Consider the following 18,718-nt stretch of genomic DNA (forward strand, 5'->3'; position numbering starts at 1 on the left):
ATCTTGTGAAAAAGTATTTGAATGAAAATTGTAAACACATGCGTACACCAATGAGGTCAAGTGAAAAACTGTCGAGGGAAGATGTTGTCGAAGGTGTTGACAACACCCTCTACAGAAGCATAATTGGAAGTATCTTGTTTTTTGTGCTACTGGGCTAGATATCATGCTTAGTTGAATGTGTACTATGATAATTCAAGCGTTATTGATATATGCAAAAATCCAGTACAACACTTTCGAACCAAACACATAGACATTTGACATCACTTCATTAGAGATTTGGTCGAGAAAGGCATGATCTGTATTGAGTTTATTAGAACGGATAACCAATTAGCTGATATTTTCACCAAAACATTGGATTTCAAGAGATTTTTCAGTCTAAGGAAGTCTCTCAGTTTGTGTGCATTATAGACAGAACTGAGATGTTGTCTGGAGTGTTTCCAACACCCTGCGACAACACCTTTTCATGCATGTACATCTTTAGGATCATTAGGCATGTTGCATTCATGCATACACTCTGTTTTGTGAAGTGTTTGATACTTTGTAATCATTGACCAGTTTTCACTCATGATTCTTTGCAAATTGTTTTACAGTTTAATGAGATTTAATTAAAGAAGAGTTCTGACTAAATCACGAAGTAGTGGAGGGATGTTCGTGTATTTCATGATCCCGTCCCAAATGAAAAATGATTTCGCAAATTCAGAAACTCAAAATAACAAAATGGTTAAATAATATCATCTCAATCATCAAATTTGATTGAAAATCAGAAGCAAATGGAAAAAGCTACTTAAAGGGGTCCGTTGAAGATCGTTTCTTTAGTGTGCAGGCTACCACTTCTGTAATAATGAATTGGATAACAAAATTTTTTGAGAATCCTGAAGTGTTGCTGGAAGATGTTGCCAACATCGTGGATAACACCTCATTTGTCAACATATTTGTTTTTGCATGTGATTGCATTTTATTGCATTGTTACATTCTGTTTTTAGACATAATTAGAACATGCATATTTATTTTATGGTGAATATATCTTGCTGAGAAGTTTGAAGTTCGAAATAAGCAAAATTTAGTGATTTGCCCAATCCACTAATATTTCGAATTGTTTTGTGATCGAAAGTGTTTTAGTGGAGTTAAATTCGATGTGGAGTTTATCTATGAAAATTTTGTGAAAATCAATTGGCTTGATTTATTGCCTTAATTCGGAAATTTGTTGCCATAATGATTTCAAACTCCATTTTAACATTGACAATTGTTACTGTTAGGGAACATTAACTGTGATCGAGTGATTAAGCGGTGAAGGGTTTGTTGTTAGATTTGATATTATCATCATAATATTTATGGTCTTGTTACTCTTTGCTCTCCCTCACCACATTATCACTTCTACAGAATTTTGTCGGTCCTTGCATTATTGTCAAATTCTTCTCTTCTTATTCTAACTGTTCAAATTTTTATGGCAGAGAAGAATTTTGATTTACTGATTTTGAAACAGAGATGGGCTACAAAGAAGATGTTGAGCCAGATGTTGACAACACCTCTGACAACATCTTAGAGGATGTTTTTTTTTGAGATATTTGATGGTCATTGTTACTGCTGTTGATTCATCTTTGATGGTCATTTTTACTACTGCTGATCCATCCCTTGCATTCTCTGATGAAGGCTCTGAGGAATCTGCCTCAGAAGCAGATGTTTCATCAGATGCTGTTGACATTCTTGCTGACATCTTAGATGAGGAGTATTTGAATATTGTAGAATTTTTCAGAATTCGGAATTTGCTGGCTATTGTCACTGTTATTACACTTTTCTTTAGGAAGTCGGTGTTGCTGTTTCTGCAGAAGATGTTTCTGCAGGTGTTGCTGACACCCCGGACAACATCTTGGATGAAGACTACCGTGTAAGCCAATCATATTCCTCTGTTTTTTTTTTTCTGAGAATGCTGCAAACGATTGGAAACACTATGCCAATTGTGACTTTTTTGAGGACCACACCATTGATTTGAAAGCATATGGCGCACAAAGTCTGGTAAGAATTTTCCAACTCAGAAATATGTTCGCTACTGTGATATATGCTACTATTTACTTTAGACTTATGGTCTTGGAATTATACTGAAATTTGACTAAAGCTGTATCGAACCCTCTTTCGCAAAATTTGGGAAAATTCATGTGAGGGTTCATATTTTCGAGTTTAGTCCTACTGTAATTAATGGATTCTTTAACTCACCCGAAGTGGAAAAAGATGTGCAGTCTGCTCTTATAAGATAGCTTATGTTCTTTACAAGACTGCAATAAAGACTTGGACTCCGTCCACAAATTTCACGTTTGTCACCAAACAACAAAATGGTGTGATATTTGCTGTAGGAACTGGAGCAGCTTTGAACTTTGAAAAACTTGTGTTTTACTACAGTTATGCAATATGCAAACTGTGGATTGGTATCTTACATGCTCATGTTTTTTTCTTTGATATTTGTTGTGCTAGTATCTCAATAGTTTGAAAAAGATTATGATAAGCCTTTATCTGCTGTTGTTGAGGTACTGAATCTTGCTCCTGCATTACTTAGAGGTAACATGAAATTGGACCTACCTTGGTCAGAAACAGGTGCTGCTGCAGATGCTGTGGCAGATGTTGCCAACACCTCCCCTGCCACTGCCATATTTGTTCCTCCTACTTCAACAACGGGATTCTATCTTTATTCAATCCTAGATGCTGCATGTTGAACAGAAGATTTTACAAGCCAAAGAAGACATTGCTTACTATGAATCTCTTATGTCTTAATATCGAATTTTTCTTGGTGTAGGTACCTCTTCTGGACAAAAAGGGGGAGAAGATTTTGAATCTGGTGGCTCTAGCTCTGATGGAGAAGATAGTGACTCTGGATCTGATGGAGAAGAGACTAGTTCTGGCAAAGCAAATAATGGATCGTCACAGAGCAATAAGTTTTTAGTTTTTTGTGGTTTAAGTTTATTTTGCTCTGCTCTGATTTGTCTTTATGTTTTTGCTCTGATCTGGTTCTAATCAATGTTAGCTTTGATTATAACTCTCTGATTTGTTCTAAGTTTTTTTTGCCATGACTTAAGTGTTGTGAGGAGATGTTGGGAACATCCTCGACAACATCTGTGCTTAGACTAAGGGGAAGAATGTATTTTCGTATTCAGGGAGAGAATTGCTATTCAGAGGAGTTGTGATGTGTACTGAATTGATTAAATGTATTTTGTGATTCACTTTTGAACAGGTATTAAGTATTTTCTGATATCGCTAAGTGTTGTGTTCAGATGTTGCCAACATCCTTGACAACACTCAGAATTGAAAGATCAAATTCAGGGAGAGAACTTATTTGAGAAGTTTGAACTCAGGGGGAGTTCTGAGAATTAATATTCAAGGGGACTTGCTGAATTGGTTTTAGGTATTTTGTCCAGAAAGGCAAAAAGGGGGAGATTGAAAGGATAATTATTCCTTGATATCTTTCCATGTTTTGAAAGATTGTATTAATGTGTTTTGCCTTTCTAGGATTGATAGTTAATATTGTGTTTCTTATCTATATGCTTGATATATTTTAAACTAGGAATAGTTTTGATTTGAATTGAGATAATATAATATTCCTAGATTTAAAATATGGTTTATTGGACTTGAAGTTTAGATCTTTTTAAATATCTTATTGGTTGAGATATTTTAAATAGGAATTGTTTTATATTGGATTTTAGAATGATATATTCCTATATTTTAAAGAGCTTAAATATTTCTATATTTACTTGATTATTTTGTAGGAGATATTACGTACTTATCATAATATATCTCTATCTCCTAACTTATTTTTGTTTCTTTATCATTGCAGATTCAAGTTTGAATTAAGGAAATAAGATCAAGACTCTTTTTGGAGATAAGGATTGTTCACGCTTAAATAGAAGAAGAGCGTAGAGATTCAGACGGCTTGGAGAAAAAACGAGAGAGCGCAAAAAATATAGATCAAGCCGTGATGAGAATTTGAGCGTACAAAATAAAAGAGAGAGACGAGAGAGCTTAAGTGTAGAAGACAAGGAAGTCGACTTTCTGGAGTGCTTTCACGTTCAAGAGTCCTTGTCTATTTGTTGAAGTTATTTTTTGTATATGCCGTGAAGAGTTTGAGAGCATGTTGATTGAGGATTGAAGATCGAAGATTGAAAGCCTTTTTGCTCTCGTGTTTTGGCATCTAGAGCCAACTCTATTCTCTTGATTTTCTTGTCTACCTTCAGTAGACTTTTAGGAGTTGGTTTATTTGTTTTATTCTTTATTTTCTCACATGTTTTGAGAAAATTGATTTTTACAATAATTCACTAGTTTTAGGGTTTGTAAAACTCTTTGATTATTTTCTAGTGAAAGTTTTGCCCTGAGGCGCTGCATTTATACTCTTGCTTAAATATTTGAGTCTAATTTGTTTGGTTGCTTATCTATTTTATTCATGCTTTCAAAAATCCTGATGCATGGTAATCAAGGTGTTATTGAAGATGTTGTCAACACCTAGTGACAACATCTGAATATATTTGTATGCGCAACCTTTTATTACTTTAGTACTTGTGCATATTTACTCTTGAGTATTTTTACTGTTAGTTTGCTGTTACTATTCACGTTTTAATATTTTCGCTGCATGTTGAGTAGGATGTTGTCAACACCTAGTGACAACATCTGATTCTGATAATTTTTATGAACCATGATATCCCTTACAAAAATGATGAAGCAAATTGCTAAATCATGCATGCTAGTTACGATGCTAATCGCCACGGTGGTTTTCACAACTGCCTTTACAGTGCCCGACGGGTACAACAACGGTTCTCCAAGTCTACAAAACAACAAGCTTTTTTATGTTTTTCCTATCTCCGAGGCAGTGGCGACCCTATCCTCTTTGACATCAATGCTAATTTTTCTTTCCATACTAACATCCCGTTACGCAGAAGATGATTTCCTGGGCTAATTGCCTTTTTGGATGGTGATTGGGGTGACATCCCTCTTCGTGTCCATAGTGGCAATGATGGTTGCCTTCTGCACCTTTCTTATTTTCTAGAAACACGGATTGGCATCAGTAATTGTTCTTCTGGTTTTCTTTGCTACTATGCCGGTGATGTTTATAACCTAAAAATATCCCCTTCTGGTTACCATACTACGTTGTACCTACAGTTGCAAGTGGTTGTTTCTTTCAAACAATCGGTTGTTGTCTTAGCCTAGCTAGCCAGCTATATTAATTTATATGATATAAATAAATTGACTACATCTCCCGCATGTCCAGCTAGAGCACGGCCCGGGCTATGCTGCACCGGGTGTGCTTCACCCGGTGCAGCATCTGCCCTTCATTGGCCCAGGACCCACACAAGCCAATGAAGGGCTAAGATCCCACCGGGTGAAGTACACCCGGTGGGGCATAGCCCCTCCCCTAGAGCACGGGGCATGTCTTGTGCAGTCTACACTCTGTGGGTGGCTTGTAACGCCAAGTGGTTTGAAATCGTGACGACTTTCTATTGACGTCTATAATATGTGTGGTTGCTTTTGTTGCATTTTTCTGTAAATAAATTGCCTGCACCTCCCGTACGGCGAAATGATGAAAAAAGATTCAGATTTTGGGAAGACACTCATACTCCATGTAATGCGTCTACATCATGTATCCACATAATTCTAATTTTCATGTATCGAGTCAGTATTGTATTATCATCTGGGCATGGTCAGTGTAATTAGCTATAAGATTTTATTTATCGAAAAACATAAATTTTACCTTGCTTCCTATTATCACAAGCAACCACATTAAGTTGCCTTTCTAAGATGTTATATGATCCTTACACTGGTCAAAAAATTGCATGCTTATTTTCAAAATGAATACTTAGTATCCACCTTTAACTGGTATAATTACCCAGCTGGCCATTTCATCTGTCTCCCTCCAAGTACATGTAAGTGGAGATGGTACACAGATTGACCTGAATTAAGAGAGAACAGGATATCATCATTTTTTGGCAAGCTCGGGTAGTAAATACAAAGACTTGCAGCTACAGTCAAGACTAAGAAAAAATCCGAGAAGATAAAATGAAACTTACAAGCAGACGGGCCACTGTTAATAACCACACGAAAACCATCTATGATGCCTTCTTTCTCAGCCACTATTTTCGCAGCATAAAGAAGGTGACCCAAAATCTCTCCATGTCTTTGATCTGCCTATCAAACATTAAAATTCTTGTTAAGTTTATCACCGTTCTGAATCTACAAATCTTGGGTGTTATTTCTCTTCCGTGATCATAATGAAATATAAATGGTGAAAAAAGTAATATGTCACGAAACTCCATTGCACCGGAAAACTTAAATAAAAGACAAGATAACAATGAATCCTACAAAAAGATTATAACAGAATAATCCTTTGGGCTTTTAACTTTACGAGTGGAATGGAGGCTCATGACATAATATTACTTGATTATCAATAATGACATCTATTCATAATGGGGCCAATGCTGGTTGCAAGCAGATAGCACACAACAAAGGTACGATGTCAAAGATTAACCATAAACAGTTGCCACAACAAATTTTATCCTTTATGTAGCATATATTAAATATTGTTCTAAAAGTCAAACTTAGTACATTTTTCACCCCTCTGTGCTGCTAAGTCTTGGCCGAAGTGCATGAGCTGTAAATAATTTTAAAGTATGAACTGTGAAACACATACAACATCCATTAAGCATATGAAGCAACCAATAGTGACATAGCAAAACAAAGGAAAACACACCTTCCCAAGCTGCGTTAACCCATCTCGTAACTTTGGTATGACAAGAACATGAACGGGAGCCTGCGGGCTAATATCTCGAAAAGCAAGTACCTTTTCATCCTCGTATACAATGGTCGAAGGGATCTCCTTTGCAATAATCTTGTCGAATCTTGAAATACATGAACAATAAAGCATCAAGACACTCTAGGTGCTAAATACGAATATTACAAAATGATAAAAAAACAAGAGAAACCCAGCATCCTTGAAAATGAGTTTGAGGGAATTTAGAATTTTATAGGGGTGTAATAGAATACAGAAAGCACATGAAGTGATAGGATTGCAAAAAGGAAAAGAAAATAGAACGGGGATGAACCCCAACCGATTTTTCACAAGAACCCATTATTAACCAATACATCATTTCAAAATTTGTACAAGTTTAGATCGAAGCATAACGTTTCATCTTTCCTTATTGTTGATCTCAATTCTTGAAGCACATTAGCTCGAGAATAGTCTTGATATACAAGGAGAAGAAAGGAAATGGAAAGACATAAATTCGAAACAACGAGGAACCAAAACTGGGACAAAATCAATCTCAACCACATAAAATTGCCTGAACTTTTGCTTAGATATTTTCATCCAAAAATAGGAAAAAGTTAACGTGAAATAAATCAATGCACTATTATCATCAGCCCAGGTAAACGTTGATACATTGTTGGTGTTTCACTGTCAGCATTGAGTGCAGCAGCCCTGGCAAAGGCCTCTTCATCACTTGCACTTATAGATGACAAGGCTCTGAAAGAAACATGATACATACTTGGTTAACAAAGACTTGTCGAGTTTGTAAATATTTACAAAGAAACTAATCACGGGTACCTGCAAGAGACCCCATTTTTTTTTCTGTGTAGATGGGAAAAAGACTCTTTTAGGCGAAAGTTTTGGGTCACCAAAGAAACTCACATTATTATTATTATTACAATTTCCTTTTTATGAAATTAGGAACTTTTTCTTAGAACTGAGTCGTTTCTCCATCAAACACTCTCACATCACGAGCTTACTAGCTCATTTCACTCGGAGGAAAACAAAACATGCAGTGAAAAAGACAATGAGCTTCAACAAAGGAAAAACAATGCACGAAATGAATTTTTTGAATAGAACACAAGCAACTCAAGCCCACATGTTAGGTTTTTTCGACAATCTTGGAGGAAAAAAATCTGAAGGAGGGAGAAGTCGTACCTGCGGAACCGAAGAGGGAGGCGAGAGAGTGGGAAAGATGGATTATTTGCCGTAAATTTGGATGCGTTGATAAAACCAAAACCAACCGCTCGGCCAGCTAGCAAAGGGCCACTGTTTAAACAACATGAGCGAGGCTCAATTCATACGAATTCCAGACAACTGAACAAAATGGGAGAACAAAAAACATAAAAAATAGAATCACCGTAAAAAATAGAGGGAATTCATGGATAATCGGAAGATTCCGAGTAGCACTTGCAATTTCAAGAGCGTGGGTTTGGCAAATCCAGTTCCAGGGACGAAATTGACGAGCTTTGGCCGTAAATTATGTTTTGCTGCTCCGGGTAAATGATACACTGGGCGTAGGCAAAAGAATCTTTTGAGCCACGGTCGTATTTGAGTTGCTAAGATTTGAGCTGACCTGGAAAAAAATTTATCGTTGTTGCGGGTTTGATCTTCGTATGGAGCATATTTTTCATTGAAATATTTGGGGTATGCTCTGGGCGTTGATCATTACTCGTGCACATTCCTCGATTCAACCCCGCATCAGCCAAAACTAATGGTCTTCGAACTCATATGGGATGAAAAAAAAAAAAATTTGATTTTTACATAAATTTATCAATATTAGGAATATTGATGTTTTTTTTCCAAAAAAAACACGGGTCGTTTACCGGGTCAAAGAAGTAGTGAATCGGGTCAAGTGCTCAATGGGCCATTCTCCTCTCATTCCATCCCTGAAATCCGCTTCAGTGGGCCAAATTGCAAGGAGAAGAATGGAGTCGGTATTTTGAATATCATCGCTTTCTCTTTGTTCGCGATGTTGACATCTCTACAAATTGTATATTTTCTCTTCTTTTTTGGTCAAATGTTCGTGTTTTGGGTGTATTTCGAATCTCATATTCAAATTTGCGTTTAATTCTCTAGTAATCTCACCAGTGTATATCATGCTTTTGATTTTCTTGGGGGCTCTTTGGTTATCTTCTCAAAGCTTCTGTTTCTTGAACGGGGATTTTGTTTCAATGCGATAGGATTTATTTTCTGATTTTGTGAAATAAAGGGGTTGCATTGAGTATCGAATTCTCTCGTCTCCCTAACTTCATTGGAGAATTGCATTATTGTATTTTATTTTTGTTACTTACTCAAGATTGTCATCATTATTGTCTGTTTGATGAACGGAGAATTTTCCTAAACATGAAGCTTTTAGTTAAAGTAATTGAAGCAAGAAATATGGGCAATGGACCCAAATGGATCGAGTGATCCATACGTGAGACTACAGTTGAGAAGGCATAAGTTCAGAACTAAAAAGTATTGAATTTTTGCTTACATATGCAAACATGTTTTTGTTTTTTGTTTTCCTAAACACCATCACTTGATGCTCCTTGATGTTTTCCTTTGTGAGTTTTTCACTTTCAATTTCTGAAACATTTTTGGTAAATGAGAAATAAGAGGAAATTAAGATGGGCAGCATTCTCTATCATAAGAGGAAATCAACGTGAGATTTTCACTTTCAAGCTCTATGCTGCCCCATCTGCCTAAATCAATAATATGAGAAATAAAAGGAAATTAAGATGATAATATTATTAATTATAGTAAATAGTTAGTAATAATAAAAAGGAAGTTTAAATTTTGATTGTAATATCGAATTCTTGATGTTTTTTTTTAAAAAAAAAATCTTTCATGATTTCAAATAAATTCGATTATTTTTACGCATACAATTAAATGATTAATAAAATAATATTGTATACAAGAATAATGACAATAAATGATAGGAAATAAGTTAGTATTAATGTTATTAATTTTAAAAATAATAAAGAATAAATTTCATTACTAAAAATTTAACTAATTCAATAAATTATGATTTTATTAAAGTTTTATTATTAATATAAATTACATATCAAAAAAATAAATTCGAATATAAACACAAATAAAAAATGTAATATATAAATAAGTGAAAAAAAAATTATAATAAAATATTTATCAGTTGCGAATCTATTCGAATCTTATTTTTACTAGAAATCTCGTTTAGAAATCTCATTTCCATTTCTAATTGCGAATCTATTAGAATCTTATTTTTACTTTCGTTCCAAACACTCTGTGATTTGTTGACGCTAATAATTATCAGTTGCTGAATTTTGTCGGTTTAATGTGATCACAGTGAAGGAATTTGAATTTGTTTCATGTTGCTGACATCATGCTTCGCCAGCTCCGCACGCGCCGCCGTCCCCGCTACGGCACTCACATTTGCGCTTTAATCGCGGCGGTGCTCCTCCTCCTCTCCGTCTCCCTACTTCACAGCCGCCTCGCCTTTTTCAACTCACACGCCCCTAATCACCCACATCAGCTCCCCCTCGATTCTACTCTTTCTTACGACCCCCTCCTCGACGATCTTGATAACGACTCCCTTAGCTCATCCAATCCCAACGATGACCGCATCGACGAATTCGACGACGCCGCTGCTGAAAACACCGACGATATCCTCACCGAAGAAGAAGACGACGACTCCGTTCAGAATCAAAATCCTGCCGTTTCCTCACCCTACTACTTTTTTGATCCTGTCGGTGGCGTTGTGCGGAGAGTTTACAATAGACGCTCGATTGAGGAGTGGGAAGATTATGTTCCCTTCAATCAGAAACTCAAATCAGATCTAGGATTCGAGAGTGACAAATTTTCGCCCGCGTTTGGGTCGGATGATATTTTAGTGGACGAGAAATTGCGTCAGAAATTGAGTGAAGTGAGGAAATTTGAAGATGCCTTGTTGTTGAAAGGGTCGGTGTTGAGGGACGGGTGGGGTGAGTGGTTTGATAAGAAAGGAGACTTTTTACGGAGGGATCGAATGTTCAAATCCAATATTGAGGTATTGAATCCGTTGAATAATCCAATTTTGCAAGATCCCGATGGGGACGGGGTAACAGGATTGACTAGAGGCGACAAAGTTTTGCAAAAGGGTGTTTTTTATGAGTTTAAGAGAACCCCATTCTTGATCAAGAAACCATTGGCGATTTCTGGATCTGGAAATGCAAACCTCGGAAGAAAGGGTGAAAATGTTGATATTCAAGCGCAGAGGACGGAGAGGAAGCCTTTAAATAATGATTATATTAGTAAAAGGACGAGTGCTGAAGTTTTGGGTAAAGAACTATATGCAGATGGGAAGAGATGGGGTTACTATCCAGGATTAGATGGGAGGCTATCTTTTGGCAACTTTTTGGATGCATTCTTCCGAAGAGTAAAATGTAAGATGAGAATCTTTACGGTGTGGAATTCACCACCATGGATGTTTGGTGTTCGACAGCAGAGGGCGTTAGAGAGCATTCTATATCATTACAGACGTGCATGTGTAGTGGTGTTCTCTGAAACGATAGAGCTCAATTTCTTCACTGAATTTGTTAAATATGGGTAATCTCTTGTTGGTTTCAAGCATTGCTATCTGTGATAAGATAATTAATATATTGGTATTTACTTCTTCCAATGGCAGGAAATTCTTGTGTTCGGTGGTGTGTGCATACGAAACTATGTTTTTTTTAAACTCAAAAAGTCTGTTTTTCACATCTCTATTTCAGAGTTTTGTATGACATTATAGGTTGCATATCTGTTTCAGTCAAAGTACAACTTCGCACATTGGATGCTCTACATATAAAATATAGGAACTGAATGCCCGTGTTAAAGGTTGTTGCCTTGTCCAGTTATAATGTGGCTGTTGTGATGCCAAATCTTGATGAGCTGCTGAAAGATACACCAACTCACATATTTGCCTCTGTGTGGCAAGAATGGAAGAAGACAGAGAATTACCCTACTCACTATAGCGAACTTATCAGACTCGCTGCGCTTTACAAGTAAGCAACGGATGATATATATCTACATACGTGTGAATTCAAACATAACATGTGTTTAGTTGTTTGTTCTTTGGCATTCTATCAGTCATGAGTAAGATAAGCCATGAAATTTATTTGGAAATTCGTGGTGTTTTTCATTGCCGAAGACCAGTTGGTACACTTAAAAGAACAAATATTCATTGTTACAACTGTTTATAAATCACCTGAGAGATCAGAAATTCTTGTGTGACTTTTCCAGCAATAACAATTGGTAATTACTAATCCTTTTGTTGTGGTCTTTTAGATATGGTGGAATTTATCTTGATTTTGACGTCATCGTGTTGAAGCCATTATTTGAACTCAATAACACTGTTGGATTGGAGAATGAGCTTGCTGAAAAAACTTTAAATGGTGCAGTGATGTCATTTAGAAAGCACAGGTACTAACAATTGTTGCATCTGCTCCTGTACTTTGTTAAATGTTAGTGTCACTCCTAAAGTAACTGAAATTCGTCACATGATGCATTTTAACTTTTGCACAGTACATTGTTTATGTTGTTGGGCATTTTTGGTTCCTTTATCTTCTTAATTTTGTCCTATATGTTTTGAATTGGTGTGCTTAGGTTAGTTGAATTTTGAGAATCGAAGGAATTATGGTATTGATATAATAATCATCACCATCATGGCATTCTTCACGCTGCTAATCTGTTATAGTTTGTAGGATGGTTAATATCCCCTTTTCAGCAGGTGCTCTTATTCAAGTTTCCTTGCTGAAGTTAGTAAGAAGAATAACAAGAAGATTTTATCATTGTCATGTTCTTGTATGGCTCATTGAATTTTATCTTTTGTTATTTATGATATTTGTGAAGAGCTCCTGTTTATTTGCATTATTGCTTGCAGACATATATGAAATATAATTAAAGTTTTGGTTTTCAATATCCAGCTGCAAGAGCAACATCTGTTAATTTTACCAAACTCTGTGTTGAAATTAAATTTCAACACCAAGTGCATTCATTAATTGTCTGTTCCATTCTTTGTGTCGAGCATGGACAGATGAGTATCCATTTGATCTCATCATTAGTTCTGTTTTGCACTTGTGTCTTTTGTTGTGCTGGTTATCATTGTTGACGTAGAATGCTGGGCAAATATATAGAACGCAACATCTAGACTCAACTTTTAATTCTCCTTTTTATTAACACGAAGGGGTGAACTTTGCTAGAGGAATGTATAATACAGGTCAATATTTAGCTATGCTGTCAGGTTGTGCTTTTAAATAACATATCAGGAGAATGCTTAAAAACTTTCATGCTTAACTGGGGCTTAAGAGCACATATAATAAAATAGAGAACATGCTCAGGTGAATAGGGAATTTTTAGGGTTTTAGTCAAGGTTTGATTAAGGATGAATGAAATGTCCATGCCCATGCCCTGAAATAAAACGTAGAACAGGGAACAGATCCACATGACTAATGCCATATAGCGTGTGAGATTTTAAAAGGTTGAAGGCAAATGCGAGATATTATTAGTAAGGATTGTTCATATATTGTTTGTATTTATGTGGATGCCATCTCCTGTAAATGATTTGTGTCCTTTCTCGCAGTCCTTTTATTATGGAATGCTTGACAGAGTTTTATGCATCATATGATGATACCCTGTTGCGATGGAATGGAGCTGATCTTCTAACCAGAGTAGCCAGGAATTTTTCGAGTAATAAAGATATTGTTGATACGAAGAAAGAGCTCCTATTGCAACCCTCGTTTATTTTCTTCCCAATTAGTGAAAGTACGATGTTGAGGTATGCTGCACAAAGCATTTCGTTGGTTTGGGCTAGTACCCTTCGTATGTAGTTTCTTGTATTTCATAAAATAAAAGCATGCCTTGCTTGTTTGGTTTAAAAAAAAAAGGGAAATCGATGTAAAAGACACAAGCTTTTAGAAATCTCAATTTCTGCTGTTGAAAAGATCCAGCCTTGCTTCTCAAGATTTGTTGGCATGACAGGTACTTCAGTGCACCAGCAACAAATACCCAGCAACTTGAACAAGATGCCCTCTTCAAGAAAATTATGAATGAGTCAACGACTGTTCATTTATGGAACGGTGTAACTTCTTCTTTGATTCCAGAATCCGGGAGCCTGATATATAGGCTTCTCAACCAGTTTTGTATCAAATGCTCCGATGTGTTGTAATGTATAGAGTGTGTGTGTATAGCATAACATATATCTTGAAAAAGTTCAATCTGATAAAAAAAAAATTGACCAACTTGTTTGCCTTAATGATTGAGTTGGGCATAAGTGTATTACTATCAACACGGAGGCATGGACATTGAATTTTTGTTTGCACTTCGTTAAGATATGCATCTTCTTAAGAGCATACTAAAACGTAGGGTATATTTCTGCTATTGTAACCCACTCACCCTATAACAATTTGGACATCAAAGGTGTTTTTATCCAATGTGAAAGGACTTTCTGTCCGGAATCTTTGAAGTTGGAAGTCTGATTCACAGAATTGTTTGAGAATTTGAGTTTGACGTAGGATCATAATAGATAATCCGAGACCGATCTTCTAGTCTAAATGATTTCAACTTTCACTAGTTCGTCAAATTGATGGAGAATCAGTCTTCCATACCTTGTATGTAATTAAAAAAAAAACAAAGGAAAAAAAGATAATCCAGAGCACAACACATGATATGAAGGTAAGGTTTGCTCCAAAAAAATGGTAACGAGTTCTCGTTTACAAAATTTCAACTATGGAATTAAGGTCGAATGTTGATAATCTAATTCCGTGTGCTGGTGAACGAACCCAGCTAATTATTCAAGTGATAATATTCACTGAGAAATTTAAATCAGTCCGCATTTGGAATTTTTATAGTTATTTTCTCCTTAAAAGAAAAAAGAAAAAAAGAAAAAAACGCATACGTTCCGGGCCATTTAAATATTTATATAGGCTCGGTCTTGTTTTTTTTTTTTTTAAGTTAAAGGGACTCGCGTGTTTTTTTTTTAAGTCAAAGGGACCCATTTAATGTACTGTCTTAGTTGGCCCTTAAATATGCGTCTTAATTTCTTAAGTGGTGCCAGCTCAAATTAGATAATGGTTAGGTAATCCTTTATCTCGACCATATACTCGTGGGGCCTGTTTTTTTTTGTTTTTTTGTGCGTATTCCCCTGCTGTGCAAACGCAGCTCCTTTTCTACCGGGACCACCCTTTCTTCGACTAAAAAATTCTCAGAAACTTCCTTCCAACTGGACCACTCTGCTTTAAAGTCCCACACATGTACCAAACAAATTCTTTCCCTTGTTTTATCCCTCGTATTTTCCAAGACGGAACAAAAAGTAAGCAATATCATTAATGCTCCAAATCTGCCCCCTTTCTTTTATTTCTGTTATGTTAAATGACATTTATCTTTTATTTTTCAGTGTATATGTTTTACAACGATGTCTTTAATGCTAACTGTCTAATAAATATTTGTATCGACTCTAGTAGTAACTATATTGTTGTTGGATCGGGGAAGAACGTTGAGTGATTTACATTTGGTCCACCGACATAGGGTATTGATCGACTGTCTCTTTGTAACGTCGACCGAGGAAGAATGCATTTTGTACAGTCATACCGACCGTAATCTCGACTGCTATTTCATGAATCTCTACCGACTTATTTTAATGATCGACCGACTTGTTGTAGTGTCGACTGGTGTAGAATGCAATGGTTTAGTCAACCTGACTGTTTGCATATAATTAGTACGATTTATACCCTCCAATATCGACTGATTTTTGAATCCTTTCGACTGCTCTTTCAAGCATATAGACTGCACTACAAGACTTTAAGTAGTTTACACCGTTGGCATAATATTATTTCGACCATTATTATGAAATCTCAGTTGATATGTAAAGCAAGGCGACCTTTTGGACATGACAATGTCGTCTTCGTAATTCAAATCAAATTTGTTAAAACGCAGGCGTATTTATTTTTTCTTTTTGAAAGTTGCTTATGCTTAATCTAATTATTTTTATAGGTTATGACAATCAGTAATGTTGTCCTTCAATGTAATGGAAAGTGGATACGGGATGAGCACGATGTTTTCAAATGGTCTTCACATGAAAGATGTAAATGAGATTTAATCACAGTGGACAATGAGACATGCAATTTCGAATCTTTTAAGAATGAGGTTGTTAACATTCTGGATTTGGCATGTGATATTAACAGAACCAAATTCAGCTATTCGCCGATTGTTATTGCCATCCTCCTCCCTTTTATATTAAGGATGATAGAACTCTGCGTGCGTACCTTTACTTTGGTGCCCCAGACAAGAGACCTGTGCTGAATGTTATGGTGGAAGAAGAGGAAGTGAACGTTGGATTGGGCAACGAAGTGCATGCATTTGAAAGCACTCAGTACCTCAGTAATGATAGCATGGCATTTAATAACATCGCTAATTTTGAACAATCATTTGATGTTTGTGACAGATCGATGGATGAAAATGTTCGGGGGATCAATCGTACTGGGAGGAATTTGTTTTTAGATGGAGATGATACATGTGGCAGTTGTAAAGTCGCTGATTATGGTAGATCATGCAATGAAATGCGGGGTCTTGATGGTGAAGACGAGGATCGTGACAGATCGATGGATGTAAATGTTGGGGGGTTGAATCGCAATGACGAATACTTTGATGGAGATTTTGTCATTCCTAACGAGAATGATAAAGAAACAACTGAGAATGTCAACGTGTCTTGTCCCGTGGGGGGGTTGAATCGTAATGACGAATACTTTGGTGGAGATTTTGTCATTCCTAACAAGAATGATAAGGAAACAACTGAGAATGCCAACGTGTCTTGTCCTGTGGGGGGGTTGAATCATAATGACGAATACTTTGATGGATTTTTTGTCATTCCTAACGAGAATGATAAGGAAACAACAGAGAATTTCAGCGTATCTTGTCCATTCGAACAACTTGAAGATCCTTTAATTTTAGGAGAACCTTCATTACACCAGCAGCAATTAAGACGGTCTGAGTCCGAGCCGGAAGGGTATCTAAATGGACTTCGGATCCGAAAGAGAATTCCGTTGGTAGATAGAGATGATTCATGTGGCAATGGTACCTACTCATTCCGTGATGGATCCAACATTTCTATTGGGCAGGTATTTTCCAATAAGGCAGAATTTCAGATTGAATTGTCACGACTTGCAATAAATTCATCTTTTGAGTTCAAAATAGTGAAATCTAACAAGTCCGTGTATGATGTTCGATGTGCTGCTGATAGTTGTACTTGGAGGATTTGAGGTGCAAAGAAAGATCCACACTCAACATGTTTTAACGTTCGAACATATTGCAACATTCACACCTGTGACTTGATGCGCATGAGTATAAAAAATCGACAGGCTACTTCTGGGTTAGTGTCAGCTGTGTTGCTAGAAAATTTCGGTGGTCAAAGGACTACACCTGTGCCGAAATCAATAATCACAATGATGCGTAATCAGGGAGTTCAAGTATCATACTTCAAGGCACGTAGAGGTAAAGAACTGGCCCTTAACACCATGATGGGCGATTCTGTTGAGAATTTTAGGAAGTTGCCATCATTTTTGAAAATGGTTGAGAAAGTAACTGTTGGTAGTTTCACGGATTTAGAAGTGGATGAAGAAAATAGATTTAAATACATGTTCTTGGCATATGGTTCATGTATTACGGGATACAAATTCATGAGAAAAGTAGTCTGCATTGATGGTACATTCTAAAGAAAAGTATGACGGTGTGCTACTTGTAGCAACCGCACAGGACGGAAATCACCACCAATTTTTCATTGCATGGGGTGTTGTCGACAAGGAAAGCTCTGAGTCATGGTCTTGGTTTCTAAGCAGATTGAAAATCATAGTAGAGGACGACGACGAATTGGTGATAATATCAGATAGACACCAGGACATCATAAATGCAGTTGCATCTTTATACAATCGTGCACATCATGTGTTTTGTATGTGGAACATGTCACAAAACATCAAAGGCAAGAGCAACAATAAAAAGGAGCTGCCGAGCTATTCATTCGGGTGGCAAAAACATACAAGGAAAGTGATTTTTATTCCTTGTATACAGAATTGAGAGAGAGATTTTCAGAGGTTGCTAAATATTTGGAAGATAACACTTCTCCCGAAAGGTGGTCTAGAGCAAAACAAACCGGAAACCGTTACTCCATCATGACCACGAATGGAGTTGAATCAATAAATGGTAGGTTGCGTGAGGAGAGGGAGCTTCCAATAATTGCATTATTGGAAGCACTGCAAAGAATCACATCAACCTGGAGAAGTAAATATCGTCAAGAAGCGGTTGCATCAACTACACATCTCACACCAGCGATAGAGTTGATCGTTCGTGAGAATTTTATCGTTTCTAAAAAATATGAAGTCATTGAAGCAACTGAGGGGAAGTATTGCGTGTACGGTAGCACAAACAACGAGTTAGTTGATTTACAGAGTAAATCTTGCACATGCCGTAAATTCGACATTGACAGGATTCCATGTTCACATGCCATTGCTGCTGCCTACAACGCAAATATTTCTGTTTATGAATTTTGTACAGATTATTACACCACACGTTATTGGTTAGAAGCATATACGGACCCTGTCTATCCAGTACCAGGTGAATGGACAGTGCAGGAGGAAATATTGGTGCTGCCACCTCTAGTCATTCCCCGACGTGGACGGAAAAAAGTAAAAAGAATACCTTCAGTCGGGGAGTATGCCAGAAGACGTTGATTTTTGTTTTTTTCAATCCTTCAGCATGCAACGACCAATTAATGTATGGTGTCGACTGTTAATATTATCAACTCGACTGCTTTGAGTGTAGAGTTTTAATTCTCTTTTGAATCGATCGTTACTAACGAATCCTAATTCATCCAGGAGAGTCGGTTGGTATATAAAAATTATAAAATGGTACAAGTTTGTTAATAAAAAATATTACTAGCTAAAATTCCACATAAACATAAATGAAAATTATTAC

The 18,718-nt window shown here is 36.5% G+C and overlaps 2 protein-coding genes across 5 annotated transcripts; one reads left to right on the forward strand and one right to left on the reverse strand.

Annotated features, from left to right (window-relative positions):
* Nucleotides 1-5,681: 5,681 nt before the first annotated feature.
* Nucleotides 5,682-8,405, reverse strand: LOC140874956 (14 kDa zinc-binding protein). The gene is made up of 6 exons (XM_073278460.1): nt 8,136-8,405; nt 7,934-8,044; nt 7,409-7,492; nt 6,722-6,869; nt 6,042-6,159; nt 5,682-5,924 (listed from the first exon to the last, which is right to left on the reverse strand). The coding sequence occupies exons 1-6, from the start codon at nt 8,156-8,158 to the stop codon at nt 5,857-5,859; spliced, it is 552 nt and encodes a 183-aa protein (XP_073134561.1). The 5' UTR covers nt 8,159-8,405; the 3' UTR covers nt 5,682-5,856.
* Nucleotides 8,406-9,966: 1,561 nt separating this feature from the next.
* Nucleotides 9,967-14,009, forward strand: LOC140884894 (uncharacterized protein At4g19900). Of its 4 annotated transcripts, XM_073291782.1 has the most exons (5): nt 9,967-11,323; nt 11,611-11,760; nt 12,044-12,178; nt 13,338-13,532; nt 13,736-14,009. In XM_073291782.1, exons 1-5 carry the CDS (start codon nt 10,122-10,124, stop codon nt 13,920-13,922), a joined length of 1,869 nt encoding a protein of 622 aa, XP_073147883.1. In that variant the 5' UTR covers nt 9,967-10,121; the 3' UTR covers nt 13,923-14,009. The 4 variants fall into 4 exon arrangements, with proteins under 4 accessions (XP_073147883.1, XP_073147891.1, XP_073147898.1 ...); XM_073291790.1 differs by lacking the exons at nt 12,044-12,178; nt 13,338-13,532; nt 13,736-14,009 and having other exon boundaries at nt 11,611-11,764; XM_073291797.1 differs by lacking the exons at nt 12,044-12,178; nt 13,338-13,532; nt 13,736-14,009 and having other exon boundaries at nt 11,508-11,712.
* The last annotated feature ends 4,709 nt before the right edge of the window (nt 14,010-18,718 follow it).

This window comes from Henckelia pumila, chromosome 1 (assembly GCF_033568475.1).
Source record: "Henckelia pumila isolate YLH828 chromosome 1, ASM3356847v2, whole genome shotgun sequence".
Classification (NCBI taxonomy): domain Eukaryota; kingdom Viridiplantae; phylum Streptophyta; class Magnoliopsida; order Lamiales; family Gesneriaceae; genus Henckelia; species Henckelia pumila.